The sequence below is a fragment of the Chiloscyllium plagiosum genome, chromosome 48 (genome assembly GCF_004010195.1).
Source record: "Chiloscyllium plagiosum isolate BGI_BamShark_2017 chromosome 48, ASM401019v2, whole genome shotgun sequence".
NCBI lineage: Eukaryota > Metazoa > Chordata > Chondrichthyes > Orectolobiformes > Hemiscylliidae > Chiloscyllium > Chiloscyllium plagiosum.
Genome location: NC_057757.1, coordinates 7992503 through 8013140, shown reverse-complemented (window position 1 = coordinate 8013140; position 20638 = coordinate 7992503). Strand labels below are relative to the sequence as shown.

The following is a 20638-nucleotide window of genomic DNA, read 5'->3' as shown; positions in this document are numbered from 1 at the left end:
GGAAATGAAGGGTTGCATGTTACAGTGAACACACGTTAGACATTTAAAATGCTGCTTTCCAAAGTATCCTTACCGGCCAGGGCTAACACCAATCTGTTTGCTCCACAGGAAAAGGTGGTTACGGGGATTATGGTAAATATATGATTCCAGTGAATTCCTTGTCCTTCGTTATTACAAAGCACTTGGCTGGCAAGCCTTTTAACTGTGAAAACAAAATCTCCATCATCCCAAAGCTTTTCAAAAGCTAGCAGGCCAGTGTAATAGCTAGGGTGATCTCAGAGACATGGACCTGTCAGTTATTTGACCAGAGCTGAGGTAATCTGTCCGTTTGGAACAGTCACACATTGGCAGGGTCAAAAGATTTGGAATGTTGTCCACGGGGGCTCGGGCAGCAATTGCCCAGGCTGAGGGCTTTCAGATCAATAGAGAAGCTGGAACACAATAGAGAGAATTAGATCAGGGTAGGCCTTTCAGTATCTCCCCAAACATTAAAGAAAATCTAACCCTCCAACCTGAAGGTAACAGCTCCTCCTGATCAGCTCAGAGCCTTTACTTTTCGCATTCTGAGCTTTTCTGATCATTGACAGTGCTGCGAGTTGGGATATTGTATGTTGTACATATGGAACTATTGTCTTCAGGCACAGTAACACAAATCTCTTTGTTCCACAGGACCTTACGGTCATGGTCACCACCACGGTAAATATATCACTTCAATTACCTCATTATCATTTGCTATGAACAAAACGCTGATAACACACAGACTAAGTTGTAGAAGTGTTTTTGTGAAATGTGGCCGTAGGCTTTAGAAATCAATGCTGATTTTCCAATGGCCAGGATTGTAACATAAATATTTATAATTTATTAATTTGGCTCTGAACTGAAGTAATCTTGTGAGCCTCCTCTGAACTGCCTCTGATGTTACTACATCTTTCCTCAACTAAGGGGACCGCACTGTGCACAAGATAGTTGACAGCTGAACCACAGTTGGTGCGAGGGGACATTTGTACACCATCAACTGCAATCCTGAGGGCTCTTGTGCAGCAGTGGTAGTGTCCTGACCTCTCAGCCTGGAGATCCAAGATTACTCCCATCTGCTCCAGAGTGGTGGTATAAAACCTCTGAACAGTCAGGTTTCAAAATACCTACAAAAAAATCGATATGAAATCCTCTGAGGTTTTCTGATCGTTACAACACTGCAAGTTGCGAAATTTGTGTAAGGTCCATGGAACGGTTGTATTTTCATTTCTTGGGACCCGCCGGCATGCTACAAACTTGGTGGCTTCCACATTCTGTACAGAGAGAGATTACACACCCACACATCCTGCTTCCTGTCAGGATTCCATCCCATTCTCCCATCCCATTCTCTATCTCATCACATCTGGTGCCCCATTTCCTCACTTACCACCACACCAGCCTCCACATCCAACATCTCAGACCCCAGACAGTTGGAACAAAACAGAGGATGTAAAACTAAAGAAAGACTTGTTCACACCATGAGGTTCAAATCCATTCGTTAGAGATTAGGAACATGTTTTTGGAAAATGTTAAACTAATTTACAAGAGAGGAAATTCAGATTGATCAGATCATAGATTCACCCTTGCCAGCCAATCCTGATCTGTAGAGGCATAGTATTTATCACAGAGCTACTACTGCAGTTAGGCGGTAGTGTGGGGTTTAAAACAAACAAAAAATATATAAACAGGGACTTGCCCTTTGATTAAAAAAAATCACAGAGCTTACAACAACCAACAGAGGGCAGTAAAACAAGGAATAAAGAGGGAAAAATTAAATATGAGGATAAGCTAACCAGTATTAGAAAGGAGGACTGAAAGATTTCTTCAGATATACACAGGCCAAAATAGAGGCCAAAATGGAGAGATAATAGTGGGGAACATGGAAATGGCTGAGAGATTGGTAATTACTTTGCCTCACTCTTCCTGGTGGAATACGTGACTAAGGTCCCAAAAATTCAAGAGAGTAAAGGGGCAGAGCTGAGTACAGAGTGCAAAGACACTTGGGGTTTTTTGATTATCTCAAGATAGACTTGCAGGTTGAGTCCGTATTTAGGAAGGGAAATGCAATGATGGCATTTATATTGCAAGGACTTGATTGTAACAGCTCCTGCTGATCAGCTCAGAGCCTTTACGTGAAGCGCTCTGAGCTTTTCTGATCATTGACAATGCTGTAAGTTGGGAACATTGTATGTTGTACATGTGGAACCATTGCCTCCAGACACACTGACTCAAATCTCTTTGTTCCACAGGACCTTACGATCATGGCCACCGCCACGGTAAATATATCATCTCAATTCCCTTGGTACTGTTTGCTCTGAACAAGACACTGATAACACAAGGGCCAAGCCATAGAAATGTTTTTGTGAAATGTGTACGTGGTCATAGGCTTTAGAAATCGATGCTGCCTTGTCAAAGGCCAGGATTGTGACATAAATATTTATCATTTATTAATTTGGCCCTGAACTGAAGTAATCTTTCTCACTGAAGGAGTAAGGATGGCAAGGCATTAAAACGTGTTGGCAGAATTTACCAAATATGGTAGTTTGAGTCAGTTAGGAAAGTATTAATATTTTGAGGTCCCCGTGTTAATGTGGAGTAAATGAGGGAGCAGGCTGAGTGGAGTCTCCTGTAGTGAGATGGTTGATCGCATGTGAAAGGTAGGTCATATGTTCGCAAGATGTAGGAGGGGAATTAGGCCATTCGGCCCATCGAGTCTGCTCCACACTCGATCCTGACTGATGTGCTCATCACCCCCATTTTCCTGCTCTTTCCCCTCAACTCTTCAATCCATTACCTGTTAAACATCTTTCTAACTCCTCCTTAAATTTACTCTCTGTCCCAGCATCCACCCGACTCTGGGGTAACACATTCCACAGATTCACAACCCTTTGGGAGGAGTAGTTTCTCCTCAACTCTGTTGTAAAGTTGCTTCCCGTTATCTAAAGACTGTGACCTCTCGTCCCAGAATGCCCCAAAAGAGGAAGCATCCACTCTACATCGATGTTATCCACACCTTTGATCATCTTGAATACATCCATTTGATCTCCCCTCATTCTTCTAAATTCCAGAGAGTATCGGCCTAAACTGTTCAATCTCCCTTCCTACGACAAACGCCTCATCTCTGGCATCAATCTCGTGAGCCTCCTCTGAACTGCCTCTAATATTACTACATCTTTCCTCAACTAAGGGGACCACACTGTGCACAAGATAGTTGACAGCTGAAGCACAGTTGGTGCGAGGGGACATTTGTACACCATTAACTCCAATCCTGAGGGCTCTTGTGCTGCAGAGATAAGGAGGCCTCAGTGCATGGTATCTCTGCATTGGTGGTAGTGTCCTGACCTCTAAGCCTGGAGATCCAGGATTACTCCCACCTGCTCCAGAGCGGTGATGTAAAATCTCTGACCAGCGTGGATTGAAAATACTTACAAAAAATCTATGTGAAGACCTCTGAGCTTGTCTCATCATTGACAACAAAGCAAGTTGGGAATATTGTACAATGTCCATTGAACCATTGTATTTTTATGCCTGTATTTCCATTTCTGGGGACAGACCACACACTATAAACCCAGCGACTCCCAGCATCTGTACAGAGAGAGATTATACACCCTCACACCCTACTTCCTGTAACGATTCCATCCCAGATGTGTCTCCATCACATCTATTCCACCTTCTGTAAAGGAGCCTGAGAAAGGTCCATCTTTCTCCTCAGCCACAGTCCCATGTTACCATAGTGACAGGGCCCTCAGCCACGTTCAATCCATCTCCTGCATTTCCACCCTCAACCTTCCCTCACTTACCACCACACCAGCCTTCACATCCAACATCTTAGACCCCAGACAGTTGTAACAAAACAGAGGATGTAAAACTAAAGAAAGACTTGTTCGCCCCAATGAGGTTCAAATCCATTCGTAAGACATTAGGAATATGTTTGAGACAATGTTAAACTAATTTACAAGAGAGGAAATTCAGATTGATCAGATTCACCCTTGCCAGCCAATCCTGATTTACAGAGGCTCAGTCTATATCATCGAGCTGATTTGGATATAATGTGTCAAGATAAGGAGGCTTCAGTGTATGGTATCTCCCCATTCCTTTGATGTCAGTGTGTTTGCCTAAATGTTCAACAGAACTACAACCAATGTGGCTATTTTAAAATCTATGATGAATCATTCGGAAATGAAGGGTTACCTGTTACAATAAACACGCATTTAAAATGCTGCTTTCCAAAGTTTCAAGATTAACACCAATCTGTTTACTCCACAGGAAAAGGTGGTTACGGGGATTATGGTAAATATATGATTCCAGTGAATTCCTTGTCCTTCGTTATTACAGAGCAATTGGATGGCAAGCTGTTTAACTGTGAAAACAAAATCTCCAGCATCCCAAAGCTTTTCAAAAGCTAGCAGGCCAGTGTAAAAGCTAGGGTGATCTCAGAGACATGGACCTGTCAGTTATTTGACCAGAGCTGAGGTAATCTGTCCGTTTGGAACAGTCACACATTGGCAGGTTCAAAAGATTTGGAATGTTGTCCACGGGGGCTCGGGCAGCAATTGCCCAGGCTGAGGGTTTTCAGATCAATAGAGAAGCTGGAACACAATAGAGAGAGTTAGATCAGGGTAGACCTTTCAGTATCTCCCCAGACATTGATGAAAATCTCACCCTCCAACCTGATGGTAACAGCTCCTGCTGATCAGCACAGCCTTTATGTGAAGCCCTGTGAGCTTTTCTGATCATTGACAATGCTGCAAAATGGGAATACTGTATGTTGTACATGTGGAACCATTGCCTCCAGACACGCTGACTCAAATCTCTTTGTTCCACAGGACCTTACAATTATGGCCACCACCACGGTAAATATATCATTTTAATTACCTCGTTATCGTTTGCTACGAACAAGACACTGATAACACACGGGCCAAGTCGGAGAATTAATTTTGTGAAATGTGTACGTGGTCATGGGCTTTAGAAATCGATGCTGAGTTTTCAATGGCCAGGATTGTGACATAAATATTTATCATTTATTAATTTGGCCCTGAACTGAAGTAATCTTTCTCACTGAAGGAGTAAGGATGGCAAGGCATTAAAATGTGTTGGCAGTGTTTACCAAATATGGTAGTTTGAGTCTGTTGGAAAAGTATTAATATTTTGAGGTTCCCGTGTTAATGTGGAGTAGATGAGGGAGCAGGTATGAGTTAAGTCTCCTTTAGGGAGATGGTTGATCACATGTGAAAGGTAGTTGACAGCTGAAGGGCAGTTGGTACAAGGGGACATTTGCACATCTTTAATATTAATTAGGAAATGCAGGGTTACATGGTAAAGTTAACCCACGTTAGGCGTTTAAAATGCTGCTTTCCAAAGCATCCTTACCAGTCAGGGTTAACACCAATCTGTTTGCCCCACAGGAAAAGGCAGTTACAGGATTTACGGTAAATATATGATTCCAGTGAATTTCTTCTCCATTTTTCCAGCGCACTTGGATGGCAAGTTGTTTAACTGTGAAAACAGAAGGTCCATCATCCCAAAGTCATTGGAAAGTTAGCTGGCCAGTGTAAAAGCTAGAGTGATCTCAGAGACATGGACCCGTCAGTTATTTGACCAGAGCTGAGGTAACCTGTCCGATTGGAACAGTCACACATTGGAAGATTGAAAGGGCACAGACGTTTTATGTGTGGGCTTGTGCAGAATTCACCAAGCCTGAGGGTTTTCGGTTTAGTAGAGAAGCTGGAACAAAATAGAGAGAGTTAGATCAGGGCAGATCATTCAATATTGACCCCAGAACATGAGAGACAAGCTCACCCTCCAACCTGAAGGTAACAGCTCCTGCTGATCAGCACAGTGCCATTAAGTGAAGCCCACTGAGCTTTTCTGATCATTGACAATGCTGCAAGTTAGGAACATTGTATATTGTACATATGGAACTATTAGCTCCAGCCACGCTAACACAAATCTACTTGTTCCACAGGACCTTATGATTATGGTTACCACGGTAAATATTTCATTTCAATTATCTTTTATCGGTTTGCTCTGAACAAGACACTGATAACACACAGGCCAAGCTGTAGAATTGCTTTTGTGAAATGTGTACCTGGTGTAAGGATGCACAGGTCAAACCCCTCTGTTAATTAAGTCAGAAAAGCTCATCTCGTCTCACAATTTGTTAAAGGTTAATGTGAAGCTAATGAGTGACAGACAATTCCCAAATTCCACTATTTAAACTAAAATAACAATTAATTTTCTTAACTCTCATAATAAACACTAAACAGTAACTATTCACAAATCCAAGACCCCCCTTAGAATATAGAACATAGAACATTCCAGCGCAGTACAGACCCTCGATGTTGCGCCAACCTGTGGAACCAATCCGAAGCCCATCCAACCGACACTATTCCATTCTCATCCATATATTTATCCAGTGACCATTTAAATGTCCTTAAAGTTGGGGAGTCTACTCCTGTTGCAGGCGGGGTATTCCACGCCCATACTACTCTCTGAGTAAAGAACCTACCTCTGCCAGCTGTCCTATATCTACCATCCCTCAGCTTAAAGCTATATCCCCTTGTGCTAGCCATCACTATCTGAGGACAAAGGCTCTCACTGTCCACCCTATCTAACCCTCTGATTATCTTGTATGTCTCTATTAAGTCACCTCTTAACCTTCTCTCCAACAAAAACAGCCTCAAACCCCCAGCCTTTCCTCATAAGACCTTCCTTCCATACCAGGCAACATCCTGGTCAATCTCCTCTACACCCTTTCCAATGTTTCGACTTCCTTCCTATAATCCAGTGGCCAGAACTGTACGCAATTCTCCAAGTGCCGCACCAGAGTTTTGTACAGCTGCAGCATGACCTCATGACTCCGAAACTCAATCCCTCTACCAATAAAGTATTTATTTGTGTAAAATAATAATGCGGGTGGGTTTAAACTGGCTCAGCAGGGGAATGGGAACCTGAGGTGTGGTTGCAGTGCGCAGGAGGATGAGAGTAGGGAGGGCATGGACAGGATCTCACAGTCACAGGGATGTGCTGGCAGACAGCAAGCTGGCTTGAAGTGTGTCTACTTCAATGCCAGGAGTATCTGGAATAAGATAGGTGAGCTTGCAGCATGGATAGGTAACTGGGACTTCGATGTTGTGGCCATTTCTTAGACATGGGTAGAGCAGGGACAGGAATGGATGTTGCAGGTTCCAGGGTTTAGATCTTTCATCAGGGAAGGTCGTAAAAGAAAGGGAGGTGTGGCTTTGTTAGTCAAGGACAGTATAACGGTGGCTGAAAGAACGTTTCTTGAGGGCTCGTCTACTGAGGTGGTATGGGATGAGGTTAGGAGAGGAGAGGTCACACTGCTGGGAGTTCTTTTATCGGCCTCCACCAAGTTCCAGGGATGTGGAGGAGAGGATTGGCAAAACGATTCTGGGCAGGAGTGAAAGAAACAGGGTGGTCATTATGGGGGACTTTAACTTCCCCAACATTGACTGGAAATGCATAACTCTAGTACGTTGGATGGGTCTGTTTTTGTCCAATGTGTGCAGGAGAGGTTTCCTGACACAGTATGTCGAAGGGTCGACAAGAGGGGAGGCCAAACTGGATCTGGTGCTTGGTAATTCGGTTACGTTTAGTTTAGCGATGGAAAGGATAGGTACATGCCATCAGGCAAGAGTTATATATTATAAAGTGATTAGGCAAGACTTAGGAGGCATAGAATGGGGCAGAAAAATGCAGGGGATGGGAACAATTGAAATGTGGAGCTGGTTTAAGGAACAGATATTACGTGTCTTTGATAGGTATGTCCCTGTCAGACAGGGAGGAAGTGATAAGGTAAGGGAACCATGGTTTACTAAAGAAATTGTTATCTCTTGTTAAGTGGAAGAGGGAGGCTTATGTGACGTTGAGGCGAGATGGTTCAGATGAGGTGACAGAGAGTTACAGAGTAGCTAGGAAGGATTAAAGAGAGAGTTAAGAAGAGCAAAGAGAGTACATGAGCAGTCTTTAGCAGGTAGAGTAAAGGAGAACCCTAAAGCATTCTATAAATATGTGAGGAATAACAGGATGACTAGGGTAGAAATCGGGCCGGTCAAAGACAGAAATGGGAAGTTGTGTGTGCACCCTGTGGAGATCAGAAAGGTATGAAATGAATATTTCTCATCTGTTTTCACTCAGGAAAAGGAGAATATTGTAGAGGAGAAGACTGAGATATGGGTTATTAGACTAGAAAGGATCGAGGTTACTAAGGAGGAGGTGTTATCAATTCTAGAAGGTGTGAAAGTAGATAAGTCCCCTGGGCCAGATGGGATTTTTCTGAGAATTCTCTGGGAAACTAGGGAGGAGATGGCAGAGCCTTTGGCTTTGATCTTTGAGTCGTCATTGTCTACAGGTTTATGCCCTTGTTCAGGAAGGGCAGTAGAGATGACCCAGGTAATTATAGACCAGTGAGCCTTACTTATGTTGTCGGAAAAGTTTTAGAAAGGCTTATTGGAGATGGGATTTATAATCATCCCGCAAGAAATAATGACAACATGGATTTGTCAAGGGCAGGTCATGCCTCATAAACCTCATTGAGTTTTTTGAGAAGGTGACCAAGCATGTAGATGAGGGTAGGGCAGTTGGTGTGGTGTACATGGACTTCAGTAAAGCCTTTGATATGGTTCCACATGGTAGGCTGATGGAGAAAATACAGAGGCATGGGATTGAAGCTGGTATAGCAGTTTGGATTAGAAACTGGTTTTCTGAAAGAAGGCAGCCCGTGGTGGTTGATGGAAAATATTCAGCCTAGAGTCGGTTACTAGTGGTGTGCCATAAGGATCTGTTTTGGGACCACTGCTGTTTGTCATTTTTATAAATAACTTAGACGCAGGCATAGTTGGATGGGTTAGTAAGTTTGCAGATGATACTAAAGTCGGTGGAGTAGTGGACAGTGTGGAAGAATGTTACAGACTGCAGGGGGACTTGGATAAACTACAGAATTGGGCTGAGGGGTGGCAAATGGAGTTCAATGCAGCTAAATGTGAGGTGATTCACTTTGGGAAGAATAACAGGAAGGCAGAGTACTGGGTCAATGGAAAGATTCTTGGTAGTGTGGATGTGCAGAGGGATCTTGGTGTCCATGTACATAGATCCCCCCTGAAAGTTGCCACCCAGGTGGATAGTGCTGTTAAGAAGGCATACGGTGTGTTAGGTTTCATTGGTAGAGGGATTGAGTTCCGGAACCGCAATATCATGCTGCAACTATACAAAACACTGGTGCGGCCATACTTGGAATATTGTGTACAGTTCTGTTCACCTCATTACAAGATGGATGTGGAAGCATTGGAAAAGATGCAGAGGAGATTTACCAGGATGTTACCTGGTCTGGAGGGAAGGTCTTATGAGGAAATGCTGAGAGACTTGGGTCTGTTGTCATTGGAGAGAAGACGGTGAAGAGGGGATTTAATAGAGATATACAAGATGATGAGAGGATTAGATAGGGTGGACAGTGAGAGTCTTTTTCCTAGGATGATGATGTCAGCTTGTACGAGAGGGCATAACAACAAATTGAGGGGTGATAGATTTAAGACAGATGTCAGAGGCAGGTTCTTTACTCAGAGAGTGGTAAGGGCATGGAATGCCCTGCCTGCCAATGTAGTCAACTCAACCACATTAGGGAGATTTAAACAATCCTTAGATAAGCACATGGATGATGATGGGATAGTGTAGGGGGTTGAGATTAGATTAGTTCACAGGTCAGCAAAACATTGAGGGCCAAAGGGCCTGTTCTGCGCTGTATTGTTCTATGTTCTAAAAGCTAACACACCGTACACCTTCTTAACAACCCTATCAACCTGGGTGGCAACTTTCAAGGATCTATGTACACAGACACTGAGATCTCTCTGTTCATCTACACTACCAAGAACGTACCATTAGCCCAGTACTCTGCATTCCTGTTGCTCCTTCCAAAGTGAATCACTTCACACTTTTCCACATTAAACTCCATTTGCCACCTCTCAGCCCCGCTCTGCAGCTTATCTACGTCTGCCTGTAACCTACAACATCATCCATCACAACCAACAATCCAGCGACCTTAGTGTCATCCGCAAATTTACTAACCCATCCTTCTACGCCCTCACCCAGGTCATTTATAAAAATGACAAACAGCAGTGCGCCCAAAACAGATCCTTACGGTACACCACTAGTAACTGAACACCAGGATAAACATTTCCCATCAACCATCACCCTCTGTCTTCTTTCAGCTCACCAATTTCTGATCCAAACCACTAAATCACCCTCAACCCCATGCCCCTGTATTTTGTACAATAGCCTTCCGTGGGGAACCTTATCAATTGCCTTACTGAAATCCATATACACCACACCAATGGCTTTACCCTCATCTACCTATTTGGTCACCTTCTCAAAGAACTCAATAACGTTGTGAGGCATGGCCTGCCCTTCACAAAACCGTGTTGACTACCCCTAATCAACGTATCACTTGTTCAATGATTATAAATCCTATCTCTTATAACCTTTTCCAACACTTTACCCCCAACCAAAGTAAGGCTCACTGGTCTATAATTACCAGGGGTTGTCTCTACTCCCCTTCTTGAAGTTAAAAATGGCACTTGCAGGACTACATTTTATTTTGCTCAAAAACTGCATAAATCCATGTTAGATTCTGTAAATCTGTTTTTTCAATTAGAATCAGTCTGACCATTGTGGCACAGACAGTCTCACACAGGACACCTCACACCTTCAATGTATTATCTGGGTCGCTATGACACCAATTGTTCACTTGAGAATGTAACTTTTAAAAAAAGTTTTGCGATTTACATATAAAAGAACTGAAACCAACATGTTCATTCGAAAAGATGAGAGGCTTAACAAACAATCCAGGTCTTCTTCAATATATAATTTGAGTTACATCACACTGTAAAGTTTTACTATAAATTCTGTGTCTTCCACAACCACCTGATGAAGGAGCAGTGCTCTGAAAGCTAGAGCTTCAGAATAAACCTGTTGGACTATAACTTGGTGTTGTGTGATTTTTAACTTTGTCCACCCCAGTCCAACACCAATATCTCCAAATCACCCCTTCTTGAACAAGGGAACATTTGCTATCCTCCAGTCTTCTGGCACTACTCCTGTCAACAATGACAACATAAAGATCAAAGCCAAAAGCTCTGCAATCTCTTCCCTGGCTTCCCAGAGAATCCTAGGATAAATCCCATCTGACCCAGGGGTCTTATCTATTTCAACACTTTCCAGAATGAACTACTTACTTCATTTTTCTTAATTACTTACTATCTGATCCCAACTCTATAAAAAATAGTATGATGTTCCAATAAGCCACTTATTAGACATTACATTAACTAAATCTTGAGCCCACACAGTCTCTGTCTTCTCCACTGTCTTCAATCCTCCAGCTGCTTATCTCCCTTGGTCGCCATCTTTCGGTTTACTTGCGCATGCTTCACATGTAAAGGTACCTTTGATAGAGAGTGTTGTCTAATTTCTTTGAAAGCAAGATGTTAGACGGGCAGTTAGTTCTACAGCAGTTGCACTGTTTTTCAATGGCAGTTGCTCTCCCTCTAACTTTCAAAATACCAGGTTCATATACCCACTACGACACATTAAATTCTTGTAACTTGATTGCATTCCAACTGTCAAAATATGAAAATTCAAATTCCATTGGCTTCTGGTATCGTGGGCGTAATTTGAACTAATTGAATAAATCCAAATTGTTGTCAAAACAGCAACCAAAACTCAGGGATCCATTTCACAGCCAATTGTTACATTTGGAACAGCGTGACCTTTAGCTGGTAGCTGTGGCTCTATTTTACATTCAGAAAAGCACGTTCCACCTTAAAGTGATCATACATGTTATCGACTTTATAACAATCATCATAGGCTTTCGAAATTGACGCTGTTTTTCAATGGCCATTTATAATTTATTAATTTGGACCAGAACTGAAATAATCTTTCCCATTAAAGGAGTAAGGATAGCAAGACATTCAAACTTGTTGGCAGAATTTACTGTGTCTGAAAGGTTGAGTCCAATAGAAAAGTATTAATATGATGTAGGTTTGCTCGCTGAGCTGGAAGGTTCAATTTCAGACGTTTCGTCACAATACTAAAACTGTAACAAACACTACATTGGACAAACAGGCAGAAAACTAGCCACTAGTATACATGAACATCAACTAGCCACAAAAAGGCATGATCCTCTCTCACTAGTGTCCTCACATACGGATGAGGAAGGACACCAATTTGACTGGGACAACACAGCCATTCTAGGACAAGCCAAACAGAGACACGCACGAGAATTCCTAGAAGCATGGCATTCCAACTGGAACTCTATCACCAAACACGTTGACTTGGATCCCAATTACCACACCCTGAGAAAAAGAACAGGAAATGACACAATCATAGAAAGTGACATCACCACCAGAAATGACATCACAAACCCAAGGAAAACCAAACGTATAAATAGAAAGTGGGCTACATCACCAGTGCTTCCTCTGGATGCTCACTGAAGATATTCCCTATTAGGATGACAAAATGTCTGAAAATTGACCTCCTAGCTCAGCAAGCAAATCTACATCCAGAACCTCAACCTGAGCCCCAAATCTTCTCAAAACTCACTAAGTATTAATATTTTGTGGAGTAAATGAGGGAGCAGTATGAGTTAAGTCTCCTTTAGGGAGATGGTTGATCACTTGTGAAAGGTAGCTGACAGTTGAAGTACTGTTGGTGCAAGGGGACATTTGCACACCTTTAATATTAATTAGGAAATGAAGGCTTACACGTTAAAGTTAACCCACGTTAGGCATTTAAAATGCTGCTCTCCAAAGTATCCTTACCGGTCAGGGTTAACACCAATCTGTTTGCCCCACAGGAAAAGGTGGTTACGGGCTTTACGGTAAATATATGATTCCAGTGAATTTCTTCTCCATTTTTCCAGCGCACTTGGATGGCAAGTTGTTTAACTGTGAAAACAGAAGGTCCATCATCCCAAGTTAGCAGGCCAGTGTAAAAGCTAGGATGATCTCAGAGACATGGACCTGTCAGTTATCTGACCAGAGCTGAGGTAACCTGTCCGATTGGAACAGTCACACATTGGGAAGATTAAAAGATTTTGAACATTGCTCATGTGGGCTCGAGCAGAATCTACCACATCTGAGAGTTTTCAGTTTAATAGAGAATCAAGAATAAAATGGAGAGTTAGATCAGGATAGATTTATATATCTACCCCAGAACATGAGAGAAACTCTCATCCTCCAACCTGAAGGTATCAGCTCAGAGCCTGTATGTGACGCTCTATGAGCTTTTCAGATCATTGACAGTGCTCCAAGTTCGGAACATTGTATGTTGTACATGTGGAACCATTGCCTCCAGACACACTGACACAAATGCCTTTGTTCCACAGGACCTTATGATTATGGTTACCACCACGGTAAATATATCATCTCAATTACCTCGTCATCATTTGCTGCTGACATAGATAACACACGGGCCAAGTCGTACAAGTGTTTTTGTGAAATATGTACGCGGTCATAGGCTTTAGAAATCGATGCTGATTTTTTAATGGCCAGGATTGTGACATAAATATTTATCATTTATTAATTTGGCCCTGAACTGAATTAATCTTTCCCATTGAAACGAGTAAGGATGGCAAGGTATTAAAACGTGTTGGCAGAATATGAAATGTTGGGTCTGATAGAAAAGTATTAATATTTCGAGGTCCCCGTGTTAATGTGGAGTAGATGAGGGAGCAGGTCTGAGTTAAGTCTCCTTTAGGGAGATGGTTGATCACTTGTGAAAGGTATCTGACAGCTGAAGGGCAGTTGGTACAAGGGGATATTTGTACACCTTTAATACTAATTAGGAAACGAAGGCTTACATGTTAAAATTAACCCACGTTAGGCGTTTAAAATGCTGCTTTCCAAAGCATCCTTACTGGTCAGGATTAACACCAATCTGTTTGCCGCACAGGAAAAGGCAGTTACGGGATTTACGGTAATTATTCCAGTGAATTTCTTCTCCATTTTTCCAGCGCACTTGGATGGCAAGTTGTTTAACTGTGAAAACAGAAGGTCCATCATCCCAAAGAAAGTTAGAAAGTTAGCAGGCCAGTGTAAAAGCTAGGGTGATCTCAGAGACATGGACCTGTCAGTTATTTGACCAGAGCTGAGGTAATCTGTCCGATTGGTACAGTCACACATTCGGAAGATCAAAATAAAATTTGCATGTTGTCTAAGTGGGGTTGAATCAGAGTGGTGCTGGAAAAGCACAGCAGGTCAGGCAGCATCCGAGGAGCAGGAAAATCGATGTTTCGGGCAAAAGCCCTTCATCAGGAAAGGGCTTGGCCTATTTGGCTAAGTCTGGGAGGTTTCAGTCTGATAGAGAAACCGGGGAATAAAGTCGAAGGAGTTAGATCAGGGTTGTCCCAGTCAACGAGATGAAAAGAGTGATCATTTTTGAGAAATGCTTTCTGTATTGTTTGTGGGAGAGGACATTCGTGGTGTGACCTGAAAGAGATTTGCAATAGATAGGAGAGAAGTGATGACAAGGCATTCTGACGTGGGGGGCTCCTGGTTCAACGGAACACTTGCAGGAAGCATGTGCACCAGCAATATTGCACATCCCAATATGTTTGCTCACGTGGGCAAAATTGCGTTGTGGATTGTGCACAACAGAATAACTCTACCTCCAAATTTTCAAGGAGGTGATGTTCCATTTCATGGCATGTTTGTCAAGCTTGTGATATCAATCTAAATTGTCGACACAAATATGGTTGTTAAGACACAGCTTTCTAAGTGAGGAATGAGAAATGAGAGAAAGGAACAGCCGGTGGCCATTCAGCCCCTCGAGCCTTCTCCGCCATTAGGATCATGGCTCGTCAGATATTCCTCACAGCCATGTTCCTGCCTTGTCTTGTTCGGAATACTTACTCAATGGTCAGAACACCCCTTCTGCCCTTACTCTTGCAAATATCTTTGACAACTCACCAGAGATGTTGAGATTAGATTCCCTACAGGGTGGAAATAGGCCATTAGGCTCAACAGGTCCACACCGACCCACCGAAGAGTATCACACCCAGACCTATTCCCCTACCCTACAGTTTCCCCTGACTGATGCACCTAACACTACGGGCAATTTAGCATGGCCAATTCACCTGACCCGTCCATCTTTGGACTGTGGGAGGAAACCGGAGCACCCGGAGGAAACCCACGCAGTGACAGGGAGAATGTGCAAACTCCACACAGACAGTCACCCGAGGGTGGAATCGATACCAGATCCCTGGCGCTGTGAAGTCCAGCTCCCTGTGCGCTTCCTACAGGCCAGGCTGTCAAGGATGAGAGGGTGTAAGCACCAAATCTGGATCAGTATTCCACGTTTTAAATCTTCTATACACATGACGTCAATGCCGGCCTGTCGTCATGCTCTACTGGACACATGCCGGTCTCACCTGCTGACAGAGGACCTCCCTGTGAGACATCCTCTACAGACAGCAGGTTTCTAAGGGAGATACATTGAGCAGCTTCCTGTGTGAGGTCCTATTCAGACAGCAGCTTTCTAAGGAAGATACATTGAGCAGCTTCCTGTGTGAAGTCCAAAACAAAGAGCAGCTTTCTGAGGGAGATACATTGAGCAGCTTCCTCTGTGAGGTCCTGTACAGACGCAGTTTTCTGAGGAAGATACACTGAGCAGCTTCCTGTATGAGATCCAGCACAGACAGCAGCCTTATGAGGGAGAAACATTGAGCAGCTTCCTGGAAGAGGTCCTGGACAGAGAGCAGGTACTGAGAGAGATATATTGAGCAGCATCCTGTGAGGTCCTGTATAGACAGCAGCTTTCTGAGGGAGATATATTGAGCAGCTTCCTGTGTGAGGCCCTGTGCAGACAGCAGCTTTCTGAGAGAGATATATTGAGCAGCTTCCTGTGAGGTACTGTACAGACAGCAGCTTTCTGAGGGAGATACATTGAGCAGCTCCCTGTGTGAAGTCCTGTACAAAGAGCAGCTTTCTGAGTGAGATACATTGAGCAGAATCCTGTGTGAAGTCCTGTAAAGACAGCAGATTTCTGAGAGCGATATATTGAGCAACTTCCTGTGTGAGGTCTTGAACAGACAGCAGCTTTCTGAGAGAGATATATTGAGCAGGTTCCTGTGTGAGATCCTGAACAGACAGCAGCTTTCTGAGAGAGATGTATTGAGCAGTTTCCTGTGTGAGATCCTGAACAGACAGCAGCTTTCTGAGGGAGATACATTGAGCAGCTTCCTGTGTGAGGTCCTGTACAGACAGCAGCGTTCTGAGAGAGATATATATAGCAGCTTCCTGTGTGAGGTCCTGTTAAGACAGCAGCTTTCTGAGAGAGATATATTGAACAGCTTCCTGTGAGGTACTGTACAGACAGCTGCTTTCTGAGGGAGATACATTGAGCAGCTTCCTGTGTGAGGTCCTGTAGAGACAGCTGCTTTCTGAGAGAGATATACTGAGCAGCTTCCTCTGTGAGGTCCTGTACAGAGAGCAGCTTTCCAAGGGAGATACATTGAGCAGCTTCCTCTGTGAGGTTCTGTACAGAGAGCAGCTTTCTGAGGGAGATATATTGAGCAGATTCCTGTGTGAAGTCCTGTACAGACAGCAGCTTTTGAGAGCGATATATTGAGCAACATCCTGTGTGAGGTCCTGAACAGACAGCAGCTTTCTGAGAGAGATATATTGAGCAGCTTCCTGTGAGGTACTGTACAGAGAGCAGCTTTCTGAGGGAGATACATTGAGCAGGTTCCTGTGTAATATCCTTCACAGACTGCAACTTTCTGAGAGAGATACATTGCGCAGCTTCCTGTGTGAGGTCCTGAACAGACAGCAGCTTTCTCAGAGAGATATATTGAGCAGCTTCCTGTGAGGTCCTGTACAGACAGCAGCTTTCTGAGGGAGATACATTGAGCAGCTTCCTGTGTGAAGTCCTGTACAGACAGCAGCTTTCTGAGAGCGATATATTGAGGAACATCCTGTGTGAGGTCCTGAACAGACAGCAGCTTTCTGAGAGAGATATATTGGGCAGCTTCCTGCGAGAGGTCCTGTACAGACAGCAGCTTTCTGAGGGAGATACATTGAGCAGCTCCCTGTGTGAGGTCCTGAACAGAGAGAAGCTTTCTGAGGGAGAGACTTTGACCAGGTTCCTGTGTGAGGTCCTGTACAGATAGCTGCTTTCTGAGAGAGATATACTGAGCAGCTTCCTCTGTGAGGTCCTGTACAGAGAGCAGCATTCCAAGGGAGATACATTGAGCAGCTTCCTCTGTGAGGTTCTGTACAGAGAGCAGCTTTCTGAGGGAGGTACATTGAGCAGCTTCCTGTGAGGTCCTGTACAGAGAGCAGCTTTCTGAGGGAGAAACATTGAGCATCTTCCTGTGTGAGGTCCTGTACAGAGAGCAGCTTTCTGAGGGAGATACATTGAGCAGATTCCTGTGAGAGGTTCAGTGCAGCTTTCTGAGGGAGGTAAATTGAACAGCTTCATGTGTGAGGTCCTGCACAGACAGCAGCTTACTGAGGGAGATACATTAAGCAGCTTCCTGTGTGAAGTCTGTACAGACAGCAGCTTTTTGTGTGAGATACATTGAGCAGATTCCTGTGAGAGGTGTGTACAGGCATCAGCTTTCTGCGAGAGATATATTGAGCAGCTTCCTGTGTGAGGTCCTGTACAGACAGCAGCTTTCTGAGAGAGATATATTGAGCAGCTTCCTGTGAGGTCCTGTGCAGACAGCAGCTTTCTGAGAGAGATATATTGAGCAGCTTCCTGTGTGAGGTCCTGTACAGAGAGCAGCTTTCTGAGGGAGATACATTGAGCAGATTCCTGTGAGAGGTGTGTACAGGCATCAGCTTTCTGAGGGAGATATATTGAGCAGATTCCTGTGTGAGGTTCTGCACAGAGAGCATCTTTCTGAGAGAGATACATTGAGCAGCGTCCTGTGTGAGGTCCTGTACAGACCGCAGCTTCTTGAGGGAGAGACATTGAGCAGCTTCCTGTGAGAGATTCTGGACAAACAGCAGCTTTCTGAGAGAGATATATTGAGCAACTTCCTGCGTGATGTCCTGTACAGACAGCAGCTTTTTGAGGGAGATACATTGAGCAGCTTCCTGTGTGAGGTACTGTACAGACAGCAGCTTTCTGAGGGAGATACAGAGAGCAGCTTTCTGAGAGAGATACATTGAGCAGCTTCCTGTGAGAGGAACTGTTCAGAGAGCAGCTTTCTGAGGGAGATACATTGAGCAGCTTGCTGTGTAAGTTCCTATACAGAGAGCAGCTTTCTGAGGGAGAAACATTGAGCAGCTTCCTGTGTGAGGACCTGTACAGAGAGCAGCTTTCTGAGAGAGATACATTGAGCAGCTTCCTGTGAGAGGAACTGTTCAGAGAGCAGCTTTCTGAGGGAGATACATTGAGCAGATTCCTGCAAGAGGTCCTGTACAGACAGCTGCTTTCTGAGAGAGATATATTGAGCAGCTTCCTGTGTGAGGTCCTGTACAGAGAGCAACTTTCTGAGGGAGATAAATTGAGCAGCTTCCTGTGTGATGTCCTGTACAGAGAGCAGCTTTCTCAGGGAGATACATTGAGCAGCTCCCTGTGTGAGGTCCTGTACAAAGAGCAGTTTCCTGAGGGAGATACATTGAGTAGCTTCCTGTGTGAGGTCCTGTACAGACAGCAGGTTTCCGAGAGAGATATATTGAGCAGCTTCCTGTGTGAGGTCCTGTACAGATGGCAGCTTTCTGAGAGAGATATATTGCGCAGCTTCCTGTGTGAGTTCCTGCACAGAAAGCAGCTTTCTGAGGGAGATATATTGAGCAGCTTCCTGTGTGAGGTCCTCTACAGAGAGCAGCTTTCTGAGAGAGATACATTAAGCAGCTTCCTGTGTGAGGTCCGACACAGAGAGCAACTTTCTGAGGGAGTTGTATTGAGCAGCTTCCTGTGTGAGGTCCTGCATAGAGAGCGTCTTTCTGAGAGAGATACATTGAGCAGCTTCCTGTGTGAGGTCCTGCACAGAGAGCAGCTTTCTGAGAGAGATACATTAAGCAGCTTCCTGTGTGAGGTCCGACACAGAGAGCAACTTTCTGAGGGAGTTGTATTGAGCAGCTTCCTGTGTGAGGTCCTGCATAGAGAGCGTCTTTCTGAGAGAGATACATTGAACAGTTTCCTATGTGAGGTCCTGTAGAGACAGCAGCTTTCTGAGAGAGATACATTGAGCAGCTTCCTGTGTGAGGTCCTGTACAAAGAGCAGCTTCCTGAGGGAGATACTTTGAGCAGCTTCCTGTGAGAGGTCCTGCACAGACAGCAGCTTTCTGAGGGAGATACATTGAGCACCTTCCTGTGTGAGGTCTGACACAGAGAGCAACTTTCTGAGGGAGATGTATTGAGCAGCTTCCTGTGTGAGGTCCTGCACAGAGAGCGTCTTTCTGAGTGAGATACATTGAGCAGCTTCCTGTGTGAGGTCCTGCACAGAGAGCATCTTTCTGAGAGAGATACATTGAGCAGTTTCCTGTGTGCGGTCCTGCACACACAGCAGCTTTCTGAGGGAGATATATTGAGCAGCTTCCTGTGTCAGGTCCTGGACAGACAGCAGCTTTCTGAGGGGGATACATTGAGCAGATTCCTGCGAGAGGTCCTGTAAAGACAGCAGCTTTCTGAGGGAGATACATTGAGCAGCTTCCTGTGTGAGGTCCGATACAAAGAGCAGCTTTCTGAGGGAGATAGATTGAGCAGCTTCCTGTGTGAGGTCCTGTAAAGATAGCAGCTTTCTGAGGGAGATACTTTGAGCAGCTTCCTGTGTGAGGTCCTGTACAGACAGCAGCTTCCTGAGGGAGATACACTTAGCAGCTTCATGAGAGGTCCTGCACAAAGAGCAGCGTTCAGAGGGAGATACATTGAGCAGCTTCCTGTGTAAGGTCCTGTACAGAGAGCAGCTTTCTGAGGGAGATGCATTGAGCAACGTCCTGTGAGAGGTCCTGTACAGAGAGATGCTTTCTGAGAGAGATATATTGAGCAGCTGCATGTGTGAGGTTCTGTACAGACAGCAGCTTTCTGAGGGAGATACATTGAGCAGATTCCTGTGAGAGGTTCAGAGCAGCTTTGTGAGGGAGGTACATTGAACAGCTTCCTGTGTGAGCTCGTGTACAAACAGCAGCTTTCTGAGGGAGATACATTGAACAGCTTCCTGTGTGAGGTCCTGTACAAAGAGCAGCTTCCTGAGAGAGATATATTGAGCAGCTTCCTGTGTGAGGTCCTGCACAGACAGCATCTTTTTGAGGGAGATACATTGAGCAGGTTCCTATGTGACGTCCTGTACAGACAGCAGCTTTCTGAGGGAGATACTTTGAGCAGCTTCCTGTGTGAGGTCATGTTCAGAGCAGCTTTCTGAGTACATTGAACAGCTTTCTGTGTGAGGTCCTGTACAGACAGTAGCGTTCTGAGAGAGATATATAGAACAGCTTCCTGTGTGAGGTCCTGCACAGACAGCATCTTTTTGAGGGTGATACATTGAGCAGCATCCTGTGTGAGGTCCTGTACAGAGAGCAGCTTTCTGAGGGAGATACATTGAGCAGGTTCCTGTGTGAGGTCCTGTACAGAGAGCAGCTTTCTGAGAGAGATGTATTGAGCAGCT

General features: G+C 44.4%; 1 protein-coding gene across 1 annotated transcript in view; it reads left to right on the top strand.

Annotated features, from left to right (window-relative positions):
• LOC122544413 (glycine-rich cell wall structural protein 1.8-like) overlaps nt 1-14060 on the top strand; it is a 356495-nt gene extending 342435 nt beyond the window's left edge. The window contains exons 12-20 of the mRNA XM_043683661.1: nt 670-696; nt 2265-2291; nt 4282-4305; nt 4842-4868; nt 5421-5444; nt 5981-6004; nt 12878-12901; nt 13409-13435; nt 13975-14060. Coding sequence (XP_043539596.1) covers nt 670-696; nt 2265-2291; nt 4282-4305; nt 4842-4868; nt 5421-5444; nt 5981-6004; nt 12878-12901; nt 13409-13435; nt 13975-14060 — 290 coding nt within the window. The remainder of the gene's footprint in view (nt 1-669; nt 697-2264; nt 2292-4281; nt 4306-4841; nt 4869-5420; nt 5445-5980; nt 6005-12877; nt 12902-13408; nt 13436-13974) is intronic.
• Nucleotides 14061-20638: the final 6578 nt, after the last annotated feature.